This window comes from Macrosteles quadrilineatus, unplaced genomic scaffold (genome assembly GCF_028750875.1).
Source record: "Macrosteles quadrilineatus isolate MER2022 unplaced genomic scaffold, UCM_ALF_1.0 Scaffold_2__2_contigs__length_208266976, whole genome shotgun sequence".
Lineage (NCBI taxonomy): Eukaryota > Metazoa > Arthropoda > Insecta > Hemiptera > Cicadellidae > Macrosteles > Macrosteles quadrilineatus.
In genome coordinates this window covers 171,400,176-171,422,198 of record NW_026542595.1, presented here as the reverse complement: position 1 = coordinate 171,422,198, position 22,023 = coordinate 171,400,176, and the positions used below count along the sequence as shown (strand labels likewise).

General features: G+C 35.0%; 3 protein-coding genes across 3 annotated transcripts in view; 2 read left to right on the top strand and 1 right to left on the bottom strand.

Annotated features, from left to right (window-relative positions):
• Positions 1-153: 153 nt before the first annotated feature.
• On the top strand, positions 154-3,322 carry LOC128986104 (uncharacterized). The gene is made up of 3 exons (XM_054406238.1): positions 154-230; positions 615-1,520; positions 2,156-3,322. Exons 2-3 carry the CDS (start codon positions 681-683, stop codon positions 3,149-3,151), a joined length of 1,836 nt encoding a protein of 611 aa, XP_054262213.1. The 5' UTR covers positions 154-230; positions 615-680; the 3' UTR covers positions 3,152-3,322.
• Positions 3,305-20,115, bottom strand: LOC128986105 (ADP-dependent glucokinase). The gene is made up of 9 exons (XM_054406239.1): positions 19,453-20,115; positions 14,795-14,985; positions 11,996-12,092; positions 11,062-11,198; positions 8,583-8,746; positions 7,657-7,763; positions 6,655-6,832; positions 5,636-5,794; positions 3,305-5,086 (listed from the first exon to the last, which is right to left on the bottom strand). The coding sequence occupies exons 1-9, from the start codon at positions 19,875-19,877 to the stop codon at positions 5,021-5,023; spliced, it is 1,524 nt and encodes a 507-aa protein (XP_054262214.1). The 5' UTR covers positions 19,878-20,115; the 3' UTR covers positions 3,305-5,020.
• A 1,514-nt stretch (positions 20,116-21,629) lies between these two features.
• The window catches only part of LOC128987979 (ATP-dependent DNA helicase DDX11), a 38,523-nt gene continuing 38,129 nt past the window's right edge, over positions 21,630-22,023 (top strand). Inside the window, exon 1 of the mRNA XM_054409139.1 lies at positions 21,630-21,711. Within this exon, the coding sequence (XP_054265114.1) occupies positions 21,694-21,711 (18 nt within the window). The 5' untranslated portion in view covers positions 21,630-21,693. The remainder of the gene's footprint in view (positions 21,712-22,023) is intronic.

Below are 22,023 nucleotides of genomic sequence, written 5' to 3'. Positions count from 1 at the left end.
ATAGTTTTTTGGTAGTACTGTATTGTACATTGTCCATTGTCTAACCTATTACATAACTATTACTAGTACTGTACAAACAAGGCTATTTTAATTTGCTTGCAGTCTGTGCAGCTTAAGAATACAAAAACTGAAATATATCTTTTGTACTTCAGCTGGGAACATAAACAAGACTGCAAGTATTTATTGAACAACTATTCAAAATTTACCGTGAACTTTTTTCAAACTAATTGGTAAGTAAACATTTTACATTTTTTCTTAAATTCATATTTGTAAAATTCAGGGCATGTTCCTCCACAAACGAGTCTTGGGTTTACATCCGGTATACAACAAAGAGTTACTTATGGAAGTAGGCTACATCTCATTGGGAGGTTATAAAAAAGTAGTAAACATAAAAAGTACTTCATTAAAAAACTATTTTTATCATATTTATCGATTAATATAGTAATATTAGTTTTAGACTAAAATGACTCTTTAAGAATATTATGAATGGGAACTCTAATTTTGAATCAATCGGTTATATTATAACAAATTTTTTATGAAATTTTCACCCACCAGTTTATGACATGTGAAGTTGAATTATATAATGTAGTTAAAAAATTGTAATTTGGTTACAGATCACTAAACTTGCAGAACACAACATACTACACTGAATTCATAACAGAATAGAAACACAAGTCAAAATGGACAGCCCAAAGAAGAATAGAAAAACTAAAACAGAATCAAGTAAGAGGCGAAATAACAGACTGAGTGATTACTCTTCAGGATCTGGAAGTGGGGAGGGTAAAAATATTCCTAAAAAAGTGCCATCAAGTTTCACTGAAGGAATAACATCATCTACTTCAGAAAGTAGCAGCTACAAAAAAGGAAGCTATAACACCGCTAGCTTTGCGGATGGAGCAAGTTCAGTTTATTCCGAACAATTGGAAAGTAAAAGTGGAAGACGAGTTGAGAATCAACCAAGCTCCTTGCAAGAAGCAACTTCTTCTGTATACACTGATGCTTCATACAGAAGTGATGATGGACGAAAGAACTTGAAGGGAGGAACTTCAGCAGTATATCCAGTAAATATGCCAGGAGCAAGCTTTCCAGCAACTGAATCTTACAATTCTAATTCTGATAGTCTCGGTTCTGATCAGAGTAGAGAAAGTTCCTTCAGAGGCCGACAACGCAGGCCTGATAACATCAGGTTGATGCCGTTCAAGGTCAAAGACGTTATGGAAATGATCAAAGACAATCCCGCTTACAAAGACAAGTCACCAGTCATGATCAAAGTGAAGGAAAATGACATTGATCAAATATTGGAAGGCCAAGGTGTGATACGCGGAAAGGCTGAACCTCTGGACCAATACCTGAGACCTCGGAACAGTCCGGATTCTTTGCAAAAGAGTTTGAGAGAGGAGTCGTTCAGAATGCCAACTGGTGCGGATATTGGAAGACCAAAGACTAGTCAAGAAACCAAACAGAGACATGAAAAGCCTCTAGATGAACTACCATTTTCAGGGGCTGATAGAACACAAAAGGTACAATATTTGTTTAAGTAGATAAAACTGTAGATAAACAACATAAACTTTGAGAGCTAAAAGTTTAAAAAAGAATTAATTACAGTAGGCTTGTTTTGGGGTGCAATGATGTTAAGTCTTTGTATTTAGGATGTGTTCTTTAGAACTCAACCAATATTCAAGAAGAATTTAGGCTAAACATACTCGCCTAAGGCCGTTGGTTACCATTTTCTAAGATTTTAATGATCTTAATTTACCAGATGGTATTTTTTATAGTGTTATATTTTAATAGTCAACGGTCATCATCACAATGGTATCACTGACTTTCAGATACTGGTACCTGAGTATTTATATGTTAAAAAAATGTAATAGAAGAAGTAATACAAGAAGTTGACCTTGTTTAGTTTGGCTTGATTGAAAAGTGGCTGTATACAAATTGGTTAAACAGCCAAATTCTGTTAAAGGCTCAATTCAACTTAGTTCGTTTTCATTATAAAATGAACAACTTTAACATGGGAATGGAATATCTGAATCTAGTAAAAAGTTATTATTGCACACCAGATTAATTTAGTCAAGTTTCAAGTTTATCCAGCTGTTTTTTTATTTTAAAAAAATCATAAAACTACAAAGTAATAGTTCCATTTAACAATTTCCAGATATTTGCCATGCCTGATATCCAAGCGTACCCAGTTGTGCACTCAGTGCCTCGTCGTGGAAGGAACAGGTCCAGACCTGCAGGATTTGAACCACCTCGCAGACGAGTACTGAGCAAATCTAGATCAAGGAGGCGTAGATCTCGCCCAGTCAGGAGGCACTCTCGTGACAGAAGAGTCGTGAGAAGACAGACACCTCGCAGACGATACATTAGCCCTTGCACCGCCTATCCAATGTGTGACGATCAATGTCCCATCACCAGACCTTACAGAGGACCGAGAATAACCGGATATGGGCCTCGGCGAGTAATGTCAAACACATCAAACTACGAACGAAGAGTTCCCCGTCGAGTTGTATCCAACTACGCTCCTTACTACGATAGACCTCAACGGGTGGTGTCCAATTACAACACGCCGTACTACGCGAGCGCTCAAAGAGTTGGTAGTTACAACACTCCCATGACATCGGACAACTCGGGTCTTTACTACGCCGACAGCAAAACAGAGCATGGACGATTCAAACATAGAGGAAATTGCTGCTGTAACTTGTGCAGCAACAAACTACAGTTCGTCCAGCCCGGGTTGTGTTCAAAGAAAAAGACCGTTTGGACCAATGAGTACGCTGTTATTCCAAAACCGCAGGTGCACCTTATAGACCCGTGTGAAGAGCTAGATCCGGCCATCTATCCGAGAGCGGACAACCCGTGTATCCGGGACGGACAAGGGAATCCTCTCACAGACTGCATCGGAAGACCCTTGAGAAGTCCCGTGGGGAAGAAGTTCCTCAACTTTACCGCTAACGGAAGTGTGATGGAGACAAGTTTACGAGGCAACTTCTACACGGGGCAGCCCCCGCTGTGTGTTAAATGTCCAATGCCATCGGGAACCTGCGGCCCGGACGCTACACATAACTGGTGGATGAACTGTGGGTATCCTATCATGTCCGACATGAACCCCTTTTACAAACGGGTTCTGGCTGCTGAAATGGGTCCTTGCTAATTGCTAGATTGTATGAATATTTGCTGTGTTTAAAGTAGTCTCCACCTATGTCACATGTTTTTTAATCACACACTTTGTCAGATAACAAATAAATAAACAACACGTTTTATAATAATTAATAAAAATAAATTTGGCAAAAAATAATAACAACAGTCATAAATTAACTGTTTTATTTCTTAAATAAAACAAATATGAACATTTAGATTGGTTGGAATTAAATTCACATACACAACCGATAAATTGACTTAACATTTGTAACTACATTTTCTCTAGAACTAGAATGTCAGTCTGCTATTTAATTAGGATACTTCGTTGGACCATATGACTAAAAGATGATAAAAGTTAAAAATGCACAATACAAAATGCATTCATTGATTCTTTTAGTTTAGCATATCAACTATTCTTTGTAGCTCTTGCAATGCTATGATATTGCACTTATTCTTTCCCCAAGGAGTGCGACTGGAGCTTTGCCCTACCTACGAGGGTTCTGACTAATTCAATAAGAATTTTCAACTGAAAGCTTCACTTACAGTTGTCTACAAGATAAGCAAAAAATACCCGGTTAACAATGTAACATTAAAAAACTTAAGTCCTGGACTAGATAATTTTCCTATATAAGGTTCAGATATTTTAATCTGAACAAATTATCGTTGGTATGCCTCATCAGTCCAAACAACCCTGAATAAATATTTATTAATTTGTTCAGTTATTAACAAAAAACAGCTATACCAGTGAATTTTAATTAAAATTGCTCTTCTTGATAACAAAAAATGCTTTGAAAACACTGTAAAAGTTAAGGCCACATAGGATGGCCATATAAACATAGCTTTTTAGTTTTAATATTAAAATACGGACTGGTATATTATAGGAAATTCTGAATTAATCTTTGGTAATTGTTACTTATAATGTTTGCAATCTGGGAAATATTTCATTTACTGATATATTATTTGAAGATTAGAGCATTAGATAGTCTTAAATATTCAACAAATTTGAAATTGTAACTATATTAGGCAACAAATGGTATCAATTAAGTTTCAAAACAGCCTCTTAATTTATATTATGTATATTTATATTTATTTTAATTTTTGTTTGTCTATTTTTTTCAAAATAAGCTTTAGTCCACTACAAAAAATAAAATCAAATGATAATTTGATTATGACCAAAGCCAGCCAATAGTTAGGATTTTTTTATATCTATGATAATGCCGCAACCCTCTAGGACTAGCCTGATGTAATGTGTAAAACAGTTCCAGGCTAGAACCTAGCGTCCTAGGATGTGAAAGTGGGACGAAAAAAACAACCTGTTTTTTTAAATACATCCATTTATTTTTGGTCCCAGGACGCTAGGCTTGAGCCTGGGATATTTTTCTCATTACTTCAGGCTAGATCTAGGAGTTGCGGCATTATCACTTAGATAAAATCCATTGGTGATTTGGTGGGATTGGGAACCTATAAAGGACAGCCAAAATACAATTCTATTTAAGTTCCTTAGCTGGTTCAATAGTATTATAAATAAAAACAAAACACTCAACCTCTTAGCTAATAAATGCAAATTTATAAAATCAACAATCAAATTTTGTAAAAGCGTAAAAACATTTTAAACATTTAAGTTTTCAAATGTATACAAGTTTTCAAAAACCCTAAAATCATGTATGAAAATTAAAACAATATACATTTTCAATAACAATAACATAAATACAAATCAGGTAAAAATGCTATAAATTCATCACAAAATTCATGTTTGATTCCTTGAATCCCTGTTATACAAAACATAATGCTTATTGTTTGCCAAAGCCTATAAGTGAGTGGTTAGAACAAGTTGCAAAATCTTAAACTTTAGAATGTGAGTTTCTTAGGCTGCATGCTATAGTCACAGTTGCATGGCTAGAGCGGCGGCAGAAATGTTGTCCCCTCCACCTGCCGTCTGAACTGACTCCTGGAAATAACCAGAGTTTATGAGGAAACAATCTTTAAATCTTTGAACCTACAGCAAGTTAGCTTCAAGTATTTAAGTTTACTACTTGTACAATCATAGATGGTACAGCTTTACTCCCTGTGGTTGAATAAGAATTTTCCAGAGCACAACAGAAATGTCAAAGTTGGATTTAAAAAGCAGTCATCTCATTTACAGTGAGATTGACACCAAAAGTATTTTGGGGCAGCAATGTCCGTTAAACCTTAGTAATTATAATAAATTAATGTCTCCAAAATGTAATCTATCCAAAATTTGTTTTTATGACCCTACTTATTTCGACAGCTGTTGATTAGAAGCCCTCAGGACAAGGGAGAAGAGGTTAATTGAATAACTTCCAAGGTTTAAAATTTTTTATCCAAATTTTTACTGAAGTGCAATGTTAAGACAAGTTAAAATAATTAATAAGGTCTAAAGGTTTAACTTCAATACCGTCTACAACAGGTAACATGAGAATGAAATGTCTAGTTCAATCCATAGTCAATGTCTAAAAAATTAAATTGTTGAGTGTACCTTGCAGACGAGGACAGGAGCCACACAGAGCTGAAGGTCGTCCTCAGTCCAGCAAGACACGGGTCTCTGCGGTTCCAACACCACCCGGTCACTGGACCCGGACACCCGACTCACACTGAAGCTGTCGTCCATGATCAGCTTCGCCTTGTCCGGGTCCACCTGACAAGCAACAATAGATTAATTACAAATACACACTCAGTGACGTCCTTATCTTAAATAATTGATTGGTTGATTGATGGACAACCCCGACAAACCAGAGTGTGCATTTTAAGACAAAGATGACTGGCGAGTGTTAAATGGGCGACAAATATCTTTTTACTGTCTAATTTTGTTCAAGGGAAGGCTCTAGGCCAGGTTTTTGAATTGTAGAATAAAGAGGATAGCAGCTAGCTTACCTTGATGAAGTACAGGTAGGCCACAGAGCATACAATATTTGGTTCCCTGGGTCTTTTTCAAGTGTAGAGAAAATTAATGTTTTTTTTATTTTTTTTTAAAAGCTTATTAGGCCTATCGTGAGTTCTGTGTATATTCTGCATGTTATTTGGCCTATCTGTATTTGGGAAGCTAGCTCCTGATTAAGATTAGCTGTTTCTATGGTCAACATCATAAGAGTCCTAATGATGAAGGATAGCTGGGTTCAGTTTTGTAAGGTAAAAAAGCTAGAAATTTTTCTTAGGGTTGAACCGGCCACCTCATAAATAAAAGACGAGCACTTTTCACTCAGAAACCCAGCAATGTGATAATTAATTTTCCAAAGTAAAAAACTCAGCATGGATTTACGATTCTGCATTGATTACCATAAGTTGACTCATTAAGTCAAGTTTCAATTTACAAGTATTTTGAACGTGGGTGTCTTGTTAGCTTACTGGTTAGTTATTTAACAGTGCAAGAAGGATCAATCCCTGGAATTTCAATAAAAATTTAAGTGGTTTAGACCACTTTCCCTACAAATTTTCTTTAACCAAAATGGCACTGGTGTTGACATTAACGACCTGTTACTGAACTGTCACTTGGTTTACCTGTGGAGTGGCACACACATGTCTGTATGCCGTTAGAGAGGCCTTGGCGGCCGCAATATCAGAGTGAGGCCAGAGACCGGAGTCCGTAGTGAGGATCGCCTGGTAGGCCAGTGTGTGGACGTGGATACGGGTCAGCTCACGACGTCCCGCCTTACCACTGCTGGAGCTGCGTACTAGTCTGAAGAACACGGACGATGAAATAGATAAAAAAGCCGTTTAATCAACCAATTTTGAGTAAAACAGTTTTTCAGAATAACTATCTTATGATACAAAATGCATAGTAAATATTACAACATTACATTTAATAAACGGTATCAGCAATCTGAAACAGCCTACTCTCTCCCATTAGCTTGTCAACAACCCTTATAATGGGCAAGCGATGGGAGTAGATATTATTTTTCAAGGGGAAATTCACAAAAATTGCAGTAACTTTTGAACTTTTATATCAACAGGGGTTGTACAATTTTTTTTAAGGTTAAAAAGCCCATGAAAAGTAAAAATTGTAAGTAAGCTGTTTGTGTTAAAATCTGATTTTTCTGTTATTTTATGGGACAACTGCCATTGAAAATAAAAAAGTAGATAACAAATTAATAACGAATTAAAATAAACAAATTTTAAAATACTAGGAAATACTACAATGGATTAGTTCCCATCTCACACATCATAATCTCAACCCTAGGTGTAGTCTGTATTTTTGTTCCTATCCACACACACACACACACACGCACACAGACAGATGTATATCTATTAGAAAACTACTTATTTGGGTTCAGGGTGACCCAAAACGGATATATCCACCCAAAACCCAAACTAAAAAATGTTGACAAAAACAATACTTTCTACATATATAAAAGCTATATATAGCTTAATATAGCATATATAGCTTTTTAATACTACCTTCTAATACAAAACATTTAATTTAAAAACCAACAATACCGGTAACCATAAAAATTAATTAATTATTTTTTTTAAGTCGTAAAAAAGCAAACAGCTGATATTTACCTGAGTAACTGTCTCATCTGGTCCAACACTGTTGCGACCCTTGGGTTTGAATCCGATACAATGCTGACATTTCCAAACTGGTACAGGTTTACTAGGTTAGCCAACTCCTGTACAAAATAAATTCATTCATTGAAAAGGAGATCAATTTCAAATTTGAACATACCGTAATTTATCATGCAAAACTACTGAACTAACTATATTAAAAGGATCATAGGCATGAACTTACTGAAAATAAGGTCTCTATAAAGCTTCTGCACCCAAACAAGCTAAGGTCAAGCCTAAACACCCTTATGACCCAATTAGTCTTGCCATAGCAGCTCAGAACAATGAAAGGGAAAATTGACGCTCATTCCATGCATGAATTAAGTTCTGTTAATGGGAAGGAGGTCAATCCTTATTAAAATCCATTACCAGTAGATGAATTTGCATGCAAAAAAATTACACAAAAAAAGCTCAAGTGGCTTTGGGGGTTCGCAAAAGCCATTTGCTTGAGGCCGGCAGCAAATGTTCTTAAGTTTCCATTAAGAGTGATTGCAGTTAAGAGAATTTTGCTGCTGATCAGTATGTTTAAGACTCTAACAGCCTTCATATTTTTTTATATTTTAACAGGATATTTTTACATTTTGAGTTGGAGTTTTCAGAAGGAATTCCGTCATTTTGTTTGGCTTAATTTTAGTTTGAACACAAACTACGGTACCCTGCTTTTTACTATTTTTAAAGTTTTTTCATTTTATTTATTTTGTTGTAATATTATTCATATTCCGCCACACAGCTGATTGAATGACAGCAATAACTTTGTCTTGCAAGAATGGACGTAAGTACATATCATATCAGTGCGCCCCTTTGTCTTGCAAGCGCCGACTTGATCAGATTCTACAATTCAACAAGAAAACAAGACAGCTTTGAGGCTACTCAAGACGACAGACCTGTTCATTCATTCCCAGAGAATCAGAGTGAGGAATGATCAAGTCCATCAGTTTCTCCAGCAGTTCCGTCTCTGTGTACGAGGCCATCTCAAAGTGTATTCTAGTCTGAGACGTTTGCGACAACATCTGCTGCTTCACCAACAACAGTCTCCTTAACTTTTCACCTGCAAAAAGTGTAAAAATGTATGTTTTGAGGGGAATATATGAAAAAACAATCTTCACCCTATTAAACTAAAGGTTTAAGCTTACACGTTTTTTAGATTTCATCAAAATTAGATAGCCTGATAATTTTTACTTGAGTCATTGTTCTTACGGACATAATATGTAAAATATATATTTTTTTATGATTACAATTATGTTTTTTTTTCTTTTTACATCTGGGAGCATCTAAACAAAAACATTAATCAGTCCCAGATCTAGGTCTTGCCATAAAACCTAAGGTAATTATCAGGGCCGGCAAGAGCTGTCACAGGCCCTGGGCTGAGTGATACCGGGCACCCTATTTTTCTGATTTATTGTTCAGCCGCCTCTGAGTCGTTTTGTTACACAAATAACAATACCTACATTTTAAGTGCTTATGATCGTTTGATTAATTCTCGGGCTTACAGTTGCAACTTAATTCAAAGTCAAGACTTGAGATAAACAATTCAAGTAAAAAACTACTTAGTGATCTGGAAAAGCATACTAAAATTTTTAACTTAACCGATTACATGTACAGAAAAGATGTTAAATTTGACTGGGCCGGGCCCCCTCCAGAGCCCCCCTACCCAGCCCTGGTAATTATTACCGGTACCTATAGGGGAAATTCACTAATACAGGTGTTGAAAATGTCTGGAACCAACATTATATCTGGTGAGTGGTTAAAGAAAAACAAATGATATTTTGTGTACGGATATACTATGGTTTTACCTATCTTTTGGTGCCTTATGAAATTTTTTACCACTTATAGGGATCGTCCTGTGGAGGATGCAGTAAAAAGTTTTAATGGAAGCCTATGGTAAATGATACATCATTTTAAAGGCCATTTTTTTCTGAGTAAGGAGTCACAAGTTTCATCTCAAAAGGACCACCCTAGCAAAAATGGCGACTGTTTGAAATTTAAAAACCCACTCATATGGAACGTCCTGTGGAGGATGCAGTAAAAAGTGTTAATGTAAAAAGTATTTTTAAACAAATAATACAGTTATAAAACATAATTGTCTTGCTGTACATTTACTAAACACTTACTGAAAAAAAAAACATTTAACTAAATTGTTTTTGTTGTTTTACTAAACTCATTTTTAACAGAAATACCAATTAAGCTTTCTATTTTCAAAAACTTCAAACAGTTGCCATTTTTGCTAGGGTGGTCCTTTTGGGATGAAACTTGTGGCTCCTTACTCAGAGAAAAATGGCCTTTAAAATGATGTAGCATTTACCATAGGCTTCCGTTAAAACATTTTACTGCATCCTCCACAGGACGTTCCCTATAAGTGGGTTTTTAAATTTCAAACAGTCACCATTTTTGCTAGGGTGGTCCTTTTGAGATGAAACTTGTGGCTCCTTACTCAGAAAAAAATGGCCTTTAAAATGATGTATCATTTACCATAGGCTTCCATTAAAACTTTTTACTGCATCCTCCACAGGACGTTCCCTATAAGTGGTAAAAAATGTCATAAGGCACCAAAAGATAGGTAAAACCATAGTATACCCGTACACAAAATATCATTTGTTTTTCTTTAACCACTCACCAGATATAATGTTGGTTCCAGACATTTTCAACACCCTGTATAATGGTTCTGCATTACATTTATTGTATCCTATAGGGAAGTAGCCTAACTTATGGCACATGGGATGTAGAAAAATATCATTAGTTAAAAATAAAAATAACGTTCATTTGTCGACTCCTTACTATTTTATTATCAAGACGTAGCAAGAAGCTCTACAGAAACAGCTGTGTTTTGATTGTCTGTTGTTAATGAACATGTGGTCGTTGATCAATTTGTATGAGAACATCTTATGACTTTATAATGCCTTACACCGCTCCAGGCAAAGTTTCTTTATCATTTTAAGGTTATTTGTTATTTCAAATGGGACAGAAGAATGAGATAAGTTTTAAGACCTTTAGTAAAGTTTGAGACATCTATTTTAAAATCCTATCAGGCCGGCTTTAGTAAATGGGCAAGAGGTTTTACGTTTGTTGGGGGCGCAAAGAAGAGAAAAATTCCCCGCAAGAAAAGGAAGAGAGGGGCAACAATATACCTCGGGCCCATAGCGCATCACATGCAAACCGTGAACCTAAATCCTACTACTCAAAGTAAAAAAAAAAAACTTAACTACTTGTCACTAAATATTTTACCAAATTTTGATTATTTAAAGACTTTGTTACGTTTAAATCCAATTGTAGGCTATCAGAAAATAGTAAAAATGAAAAAAGTTTGAGCACTTTTAAAACAAATTTTCAAGCATCCAGACCAAAGCTTTCATATAGATGAATCACCTTGTTGAAATGGGTAGTTGTCCATCATCTGAAGACCACTGATGACGAGTAGATCTGCTTCAAATGTTTTTAGAGCTTCTTGAAAATGTTCCAAGGAACTGATGACAGGGTTGTTGTCATCATTGTGGATTATGAATCTGAAAAAAAATTAGTAAAATGTACACTTTTTGATTGAGAGCTTAAAAGGGTCAGAAAATTATTGCAAAATTATCAAAGGAAGATACACATCAAAGTGATGTTGCATAAGGAATTCTTTTCATGATATGATCTACTTGAGGTTTATACTTTTTAATGTGCCATTTCAAAAGCAAATCTAAGGTGATTTGAAAAGTTTTAAGTTTATAAAGTCTTTTGTCATCAAAGCTATTTTACCGGCGTTTAATTTACTGTGGATGGGTTATGCATTTGTACTGCATCTGGATCACGATATCTAGTTTAACTTAAACAGTAAATTCTTTAAAATGAGAGACAATCACCTTCTAGGGTAGGCCTACTGAACGATATAATTGATTTTAGGATAAGTAGACATCCCATCAATATACAAGCTGTAGCCAAAAAGTGCTAATGTCTAAAATTTTATCACGTAAAAATTCTCTATTACCTTCCGTGTAGCAGCAAACCTATGTAGGTAGTTACCTAAGTACCTAAAGTGATTAAAATAGGAAAAAGATCTGACATATTTTAGTGATATGCCTATTATCTATAGTTGCAATATTTTAATAAAAATCTGATCAGGTAGATAGATGACAATTGGCTTAGTCTACAGGTTTGCTACGGTGGGTTTATTTGTTACCGAACTGCAATAGTTGATATGACATAAAAGATGCTATTTATTTGAAGATAAAAGTATTTTTATCTACAAATAAATAGAAGAAAAATACTTCCATCTCACTTTCCTCACAAAAAAAGGATAAAAATGTTAAATATTGTTTACCTGTTAGCCCTCGGAGCTGTGAAGGGCCCCCAGGAGTCTCCCGCTTTGTACTCCAATATTAAGTGAATATCATCTCTTTCCGCAACACCTCCGACCACTGAGTTAGTGACACAAACACGTCACAACAAGCAACAACACAACAAACCAGACAACACATTAGCATTAGAAACAGTAAGAAGTGAGTTCCAAATTAGTCTTAACATCACAGAGCAGTAAGGTACAGAGGATGCATTCAATGATACACTTAAGTGTTGTCTAGCACTAGTTGCCGGTGTCTAGGGAAAAGTCCAATACCACCCCCCTCGCCCCCATGTACAACGCTAACGGTGGAGGAAGACCTGTGGAAAAAGAACTTCCACTCAGTGCTGCTCGGGAATTTCCTTGCTCGTCACAAGTATATTCCCGGCACAACATATTACAGCTGTAAGCGCACATTCGTCCCATAAGTAAGTTGCCTTACTTCTCTATGCTGAAGTCTAGGAAGTTTTTAGTAGTCATTCCTTAAGCTAGGCCTATCTTTTGTTATGGCTTCCTTAAGCTATCTTGTGTTATGTCTTTTTATTCAGAATACAGTTGTCAAAGGTATGGTTAAGGTAAAGGAAGGAGGTTACTCAAAATTGTTCTTTAAAAATAGTAATGTTTCCATGTGATGTGGCAGAAAGAGACCTCTTGTCGAGAATATTCGATTTTGTGCCTATATTTTAATGCCTTATTAAATTCCAAATCACTTGGTGCAAGACCCATGCATCTACATTTTTTTGTTCAAGTTAGGCTATAGGACTTTAAAATTTGGTTATGCAAAAAGGTTCATTTTGAGGAAAAATTTTGAAAATTTCATATAGGTACGCATAAAAACAGTTTTCTTTTCGTATTCAAGAAACGATATTAGTATCAAATCAAAAGAAAGCTTATAATGTCTTATTTGGAGGCAATAACAATTTTTGTCTTAACCTTAAATCATGGTAGTTTTTTTATTTAAAATCATTCATATATATTGTTTTATTGAAGCATGTCGTAAAATCACATTTCAGAAAAGGGACCTCTTGTCGGTCCTATGTTATTTCTTCATAAGATAAAAAAAGGTACCTCTTGTCAGGACCGCAAAATTTGAAAGATATTTTATTCTCTGTAAACTGAACTTTGTTGTAGCTCTCTAAATTTCCACTAGAATGCAGGACAATTCATTTTTTGGACTAAAGTCTGTTTATAAAGTGTATATTAGAAATGGGAACTCATGTCGTTATGGCGAAATAACATTGAGCGACAAGAGGTACCTTTTCTCAGACCATGCAGAGGCTAACAAAATGATTTATTTCGACCTTTTACATCTTAAATTCTACATTAGGCCTAAATAAGGCATAGGCCTAACAATCGATAAAAACCCAAATTTTGATATTTCCGACTTTAATTACTTATATCGGTTGTACTGAAAATGTTGCATCGCCCACAACAGGTCCCTTTTTGCTTTCAACATCACATTATATTGAGTAAAAGGTCATTAACTGGTCATTTTTAAATACTTTCTTACATGATTGTTATGGTTTCAATAGGTATTGCATATCTATGTCTAGGTACAAATAAAAGACATATATACAGTTCTAATAGGACCACATATTTCTTCATACACACATTTGTTTCTAAAATTATGTTACTATCGAGTGCTCATTAGTAGGCTTTGCCAAGCCCTATACAAAGGTTAAGTGAAATGCCACAGGCTAACAGTAAAACTATGGTATATGAGGTTAAACTTTCAAGTACGGTACACCTTTTAAGAATAAGCAGTGTTATTTAAGTTAATTTAAAAAGCCAGAGTTATTTGACATGAATAAGTTAATTATATTTAAGATGAAATATTTTATTCAAAATTTATGTAATAATGCTGAAAGGGTTTGATGTTATAATGAAATTGGTGTTATAATGCTGTTAAGATATGAAGCTAAATTTTTTGCAAACTCTATAAACTTTTTTTAACATGTTCTAGGCTGTTACAAACCAAAATCCAAAGGTTTGTAGGACTTCTGTATTCAACGACTGTTTACAACATACCTTCTTCTACTGCTAACTCATGAGTAAGGCCTACCTCAAGGTTAAAAAGTTATTTTTACCTTACTTTCTAGAACTGAAAATGACAGTGGCATTGACATTGTAGTCTAGAAGTAACTATTAAATTGGTGTAAATACCTGTTTTGTAGTAATCCTTAATTGTTGCTAGTGTCGCAACTTGTTTCAACTTTCTAGAAAGTCATCTTCAGGCGTCAAGGATGTCAAAGGGTGGTCACTTCATATGAAGGTCGTCATTGCACATAAAGTACACATAAAAACATGACACACAAACACGGACATTAAAACGTAAAAACAGCACATTAAAAATAGGTACGTTCGTTTTAATGTCCGTGTTCGTGAGTGGTGTTTTTATGTACTTTTGAGCAATGACGACCTTCATATGAAGTGACCACCCTTTGACATCCTTGACGCCTTAAGATGACTTTCTAGAAAGTTGAAACAAGTTGCGACACTAGCAACAATTAAGGATTACTACGAAACAGGTATTTACACCAATTTAATAAATTCAACGTAATCCAGAGGTTAACTTCTAAAATTAAACTAGAAGTAACCTTCATGTGTAAGCTATGATTTTTTTTCAAAATCAATGCGAATAAGAAGAATTAAAACTCAATTTCACTTTGAAAAAAAAATAGTGATCACAAACATACGATACTTCTCACACTTAAAAAGGATAACCCACTTCTTTTTCAACCTTTAAATATAAATCTACCACATAAAGATTCTATCGGTTACCTTTCAGCGTGGAGGGAAGACTCAGCCTAAGTCTAGGAGTCAAGGTAGCGGCCAGTAGAACTTCGCATCCTTCTATACTCATACGGTGACCCATTAATGGAGCGTTCCCTCCAATAGAGTAACGAGAACCCTCCATTTGGGACGCAATGGCCACAAGTTCATCAAATAACGTTGAGTTTGACACATACTGTCTGAAAAGTAAGGCAAATTAATTAAAGGTTTTTCAAAGTTTAAAATCTTCTTGTTAATTATCCATGTTAACTTAATAACACCTAAGGGACCAAAGTTGAAGTGTTACGTAACAATGCTATAAAATATATAACATATAACAGTGACAATGTTACAATAAAATAATGTTGATAAAGTGTGGTAAGACCAATGAGACATAGGCCTACTGATTAATACATTTTACCATAGTATTTTTATTTTATAATGTATACAAAACAACATCACAGTTAAAACATTTTTTGTGACTTGTCTAATCTGTTAGATCTTTACCAAGCGATGACAAAACTCTGTAAAATCTGACACCCGTGCAATCTAAAGAACTTGGGTTGCTCGCCCAGTGATCAGAACGTTGTTGGTTCCATATTGTTAAAAGTTGGAATCTTATTGATGTTTCAAAACTGGACCCAGCAGTCCTTTATCATTGGGACTTGTAATACATGGTCCTGGCTAAAGATCCAACTAATCTTAGTCAGTAACTTAACAAATCTGGCATCTTTGCCTTAAAGTATCCACCCTAATAAGGTTGTGTTGTAAAAATCGGATCTACCAAATCAAATCAAATCAAATCAAATCAAATCAAATCATCTTTATTTTTGCACAGAAAAAAACTGTATAATAGCGTCACAAGAATCTTAATAAACTAAATTATAAATGCTGTTAGAACTACGTAACTGAACAGTATCTTAATTCGATCGGCAACTTAAAAAATCTTTCACAGTGTAGGGAGCTTGTTCCAAGAGTATGCGTTTGACCGCTCTCCCAAATTTGTCTTTGTCTTGCTCCACTTTCAGGGGTTCAGGCAACACATTGAAAAACCTGATACTATTATAAAATAGGTGTCTCTCAAAGAAACTTGTCCTGTGCTTAGGTAGCTTAATATTGTTTTTTTGTCTGAGAGTGTACTGCATTGAATGGAACTGTGGTTGATACAGATGATAATTTCTTTTTAAAAACGATAGACAACTGAGTATGTATATGGATGGAAATGTGAGGATATTGTATTCCTTGAAGAGAGGCTTGCAAGAAGTACGACGGGATATTCTGAAGGCTGCTCTTAGGGCTTTTTTCTGAAGACGGAAGACAAACTTTGTTCGTACGCTCTCACAGCCCCAAACTGCCACCAAATACGACTATAATGGGTAAATCAGTCCATAATAGGCACTCAAGGTTACACGAGAATCGGTAAACCTCGAAAGACCTCTGATCACAAAAATTCCTGTGCTAATTCTTCTGGATATGAGCTCTATATGGTCATGAAAGTTGAGCTGTCTGTCTAAAACCAAACCAAGAAACTTAGCATTGTTACAAGAAGAGATCTCTTCGTCACCTATCAAAACGGTCAGTGGGACTTGCTTTTTTGAGCTGTTAATATGGTATTGGAGCATTTTTGTTTTCTTGCAGTTTAGAAGAAGTTTGTTGTTTTGGAACCATTGCAAAGCTCTATTGGAACTCTCAAATGCTGTTGTCTCTAGATGAGCCACGTCTTTAGCTGAGACGCAAAGTGAGGTGTCGTCGGCATATAAACAAACATCTACATTTGAACTTGGATTATTTGATACAAAAGAAGGCAGGTCATTAATGAAGAGCAAAAACAGGATTGGGCCGATGATAGAACCCTGGGGAACACCCCGAATAACAACAGACGAAGCAGAGGTAGCATGATTACGAATTCCTTGGGAGTCAACAAAGGGTATCCGGACTGATTGAGTTCTTCCTTGAAGGAAGGATGACACCCATTCGTGAGCTAAGCCCCGTACTCCAAGACGGTAAAGCTTTTCCAGAAAAGTAGGGTGATCAACCATATCAAATGCTTTAGACAGGTCAAAATTTATTCCCAGTGCAGCGTCTCCAGAATCTAGGGCTCCTGACAAGAATGATACAACATGATTGACTGCGTCGAGGGTCGATTTTCCCTTTATAAACCCAAACTGGTGGGAAGACAAGATATTATTTTCCTCCAAAAATGACAAGAGTCTGTTCAGAAAAAGACGTTCGAAAACCTTGGAGAAAGTTGAAATTAAGGAAATTGGCCGATAGTTGCTACAATCAAATTTGCTTCCATTCTTATGAATAGGCCTAACAATGGCATGTTTTAGGGAAGATGGAAAGCATCCCTCTTCAAAAGAACAATTTATCAGATGGACCAATGGAGCAGAAACTAGATCATATGTTTCTCTAAGAAGTCGAGAAGAAATTTCATCTGACCCACTCGATGGTTTTGGTTTGAGTGAAAGTATGACTTCTTCTACCTCGGGTTTGGTGACAGGGGACAAAAATAGAGAATTGCTTGCAAAATTAAGAGACTCTGACAGCGAGTTCACCCTATCTATACAGTCACTTTCAGTGTGAAATTCAGTCCCGATATCAGAGAAGAATTTATTAAAGATTCCAGCGACTGTCCCTGGATCTCCTACTGTACCGCCATCTTTGTCAACCAATGAAATGTCGAAGTTGTCCTTTAATTTAGGACCTTTGGTGTCATTTATGATTCCCCATATTGTCTTTGATTTGTTCGATGACTCAGATATCTTACTAAGGATTTTGTCTGATTTTGCTTTACGGACAGCCATTTTGAAGTTTCTTTTCATATCTCTGTACTTCAAGCGGATAGGGTGTGACGAATCAAGATCCTTTGACAATGAGTAAAGAAACTGCAGTTGCTTTTTAAGGTTCAATATCTCTGGCGTGATGACTGGTTTATTTGAAGACTTATGACGATGGACTTTTGTTTTCGTTATAGGAAAGGATATATCGAAACAGTATTTTATGGTTTGAAGAAATTCACTGAATTTTTTATCTGTACTCTGTTGATCTAGCATGCCAGTCCAGGTTTCCTTATTTAAGTGATGCCTAAAACAACCAATATTTTCCAAATTAAATATACGACATTGAATAAACAAAGGTCCAGATGGTGGAGGTGAAGGAGATAGATTAATTACGGCTTCTTGGCCATGGTGATCTGACAAGGCGGCCTTAACAACCCTACAACTAATTAACTGGGAGTCAATGTTTGTGAAGATATTGTCAATGACCGTCTTAGAGTTCTTAAACTCCCTTGTATATGATGATATTTTATGATGCAGGCCGTATGATCGCATTATGTGCAGAAAGCTTGTGCTCGAAAATCCGTCACTCAGAATATTAATATTGAAATCACCCAGGACAACAATCTTGCGTGCATTTTGAAGAATAAAATCCAGACATTCTCCTAAGAGCTCAAAAAACTCATCGCAAGCATAACTAGGGCTCCTGTAGACACCAAGAACTACGACTGCGTCATGGTTCGATAACACAATTTTGGACGCCGCTAGATGACAAGACCTCATTTAACTTGCAAACATATTTGACAGTCTGCCTCAATTGCTCAAGACAAACAGCCCAATAACTTAAGCAGCCTAAGAGTTAAAAGTCTGAGTTTATCAAAACAAGTGGCACGGTGAAAGCGTCTTGGGGTAATACATAAGTCATCACTGGTTCAAGTTAACAGGCCACCCAGCAGTATCATCACTGTTGTTAGGCATAGGTTTACCAATTCACCATACCGGTATCGGTTTAAATCAATGTGAAATAAAATGAAATGAAATAAAATACCTTAGATTCTTTATTGTCAGTTTGAATTTTTACAAATTATTGACAATGTCATGGTACAGCTAAAATTAGGCTATAGCTTAGTCAGTTAATTAATACAATTTACTTATAACTTAGCCACAGTTAATAAAACAGCCACATTTAATAAAATAGCCACAGTTAGGCCTAATAATACTCCACAGTTTTTTTAGGAACGCATGTTTGTCAGTGTCTTGAGTTCATTCATATTGTTCAAAACTGTAAAAATGGAGTTGTCCGTTGAAATGTAAAATAAATAAATAAATACGTTTTTAAATATAGCTTACTAAACAAAAGGAAACATATCAGGCCTACAATAGGCCTACTTATTTAAAAAATTACAACTGAAGAATCTTATTGTTAAAAAATCTTCCATACTATAAAACTGTGTTAAGTTTATACCGGTAACTTAGGTCTACCTACTATATTACCGGTACCTGTAAGTTGTAGTACCGTACCTACTAAACTGTATTTAAATCCCTGGTTAAAAAACCATGTAAGTTAGTTAACACAGAGAAGTTTTAGTACAATTTATGCTACTGGTACCGTACTTAGTGTGCTATTCAAGTTTTAAGATATTTTTTTTTAACACAATAAAAATATTGTATGATGGTTTACAAATTTATTACGAGCCTATGTCTTGTACAGCCTAACTTAGTGTACAAATTGTTTTTAGCTAAGTAGGCCTATTAAGTTAGGCCTTAACATTTTTCAAGCGAAACCATCAGATTTCTACTTTTAAAGCACAACGGTAATGCCTGTGCGCATCCTGATAGCGCATCCTCTAACAGTCTACAGCATATTATGTATAAAGGTTTACTTACTCAGCTGCAGCACCGTGACGAAAGAAGAAAGCGAATACTCTTTTTAATTCTTCAAGCGTGTTTATGTCTTCATGATATTCAGCCAATACAGATTCGTCATATTGTAAGAAGTTTTTACCCTCAACAAACAAGTCATTGCAAGCTCCATAGCCAACTGCTACTTTTGGTGTTTCACTTGTGAATTTGCTTTCAACATCAATCAATCCTTGAAGAACATGCTTTAGCCGTAAGTTCAATTCATTTTCAGGAGAAGAGTTGAAATACACAGCAATGAGAACAAATAAAACAGAAAAAACTGTTCCTACTGTGATGAACTTTTGAAACATAATTATATAGGTACGATAAAAACAAGTCACACTAGGTGTTAAGGTGTTACCGGTAGTCCTTGGAGAAGTCAACTGACCTGACAGACAACTAGTCAACATAAATATCCAGAACCTTATAATTGAAATTAGTTGATAAATTAGACCTAGGCTAATTACAGCAGAGATTTAAGTTGTGTAACTATTTTACATATTATCATGAAGCCTACACAAGTTATCTTCTTCAAACTTGTGTGATTTATGAACCGACTATTTTCAGATTTCAGAGTCCTAGTCTATGACTAACAGAATTTATAATTAGGTTTAGTCTACTTTGTATTGACTGGTTAAAAATAGGCATAACCTTGAATGAATAAACAAACAAGCAGACAGCAGACTACCTACCTACGTAAACTGATCAGCTGCTTAATTTTCTCAAGAGTGCATGGAGTAAGGTATTCATTCTTTTCCGCCCTTGGGCTGGCTTTGGACATAGATTAAACATTCTCCCTAGTCTATGCTTTGGACTACATTTATATAGTATCATAGACTAACCAACACAAGTAGACTTCTCATCCCATTGTAAATTTTGAAGCTCGTTTTTCATGTCTAGTTCATGTACGCCACACTGGGCGCTAGTGTCGACGAAATTTTGTTTCTATTATTTTAGGGTCAATTTCTTGATTTGTGCTTTACTGTTTGGTTAAATAACTAGGGGACAATTTATTGTTTATGATTAGATCGTATTATTTGGTTAAACGAGGTTTTAAATGACTGTACGGGAAACAAATTGTAAACAAAACACGACCTCTACATAAACCGTACAGAACTAACAATTGGTTTCTGCTGTTCCATTAGGATGAGAAATCTACTAAGGGAGAATGTTTTATCTATGATAGTATATACATCTACTATATTACAGAACAACTAAAAACTACCCCCTTAGTTATTAAACCTTTGCGTTGGTTAGTCTATGATTACATTTTGGGATATTGGCTATGGAGACTCCTGACGTGGGGTCTTAATAGTGCACTATAATTCCACAGTGTCTACTCGTGAATGTTTTTGTCACAAAATAAACTGCTCGTGTAGTACTCTAGACTTTTCAAAACTTCTTACCTACTCCTATTTTATATCTTCCAGGGTCCAGTCACAGAGGCTATACAAGAATGGATTTGGTCACTCTGGATTAAATACGATGGTAATTAATTAAAATAAATCTGAATTTTGTACGGATAAATTTCCGTAAATGTAAATTGAAATGTTACTGAAGTGAAATGTTTAGTAAAAAATAGATATTTTTATAAAATAAAAACTATTTGTGTCAGTTTGGATATTGTATCCACGTAAACTGTAAAGTTTGTTCTTAAAATCTTTTTGTATTGATAATATTACATAAAAAAAATATTACCATAGACTAACCAACTCACTTTAAAGACCTTCCACTTAATATCACTGCGTCAATGTCATGGATAATGTATTATGCTCATGCAATGATTATAACATAACAATAACTCAATAACTATTTTATTTAACCAAAATAACAAATATAAAATTTGCATTCTAAGATCTAAGTTATTTTTATTTTTATTATTAACCCCAGGTGTTGTTATCCATTCAATTTTATTACATAAATACTTGGCCAACTTTTCTAAATTTGTAAGTAAGATTAATCAATGATTAAAATAATTATGAAAAAAAATAAAAATTTAATTTTAACCTCTATGGATTTTATAGGAGGTAATGGCGGGAGAATTATGAATCAGACGTCTTGTGTCATAGTCTGGAATAGTCTGGATAAATTTTTTGTCATTCACCATCACCACAGGTTAGGATCTGCATTTCAGTATTATTTATTTATTTAGGATTAGGCTACTTAACTTTACTCATAACTGCCATTCCATTTAAAGACAAAGAAAGACATAAATGAAACATAATAATGAAGCCTGATATTGAGGTAAGTTAAAGTTAAACTATTTGATAATACACCAAGGATTTTAATTATAATCTAAGTTATTTGTTAGGTAGGTTGATGAAAATATGTTGGTACAGTAAACTCATTTGTCTATGTAACTCCTACAGGAATAGCATTTGTAAACATTTTTGACTAAATATTCATGAGCTAAGTTTGCAGAGTTTAAAATAATATGTTAAATTGTTCGACATAAGAAATCATAACTTAACCAAACCCTTAGAGAGTTTTAAGAATAATTCCTTGAATTTATTCTAATAATGAAATTTTTGCCGTAGTCTATATATAATAGGCTAA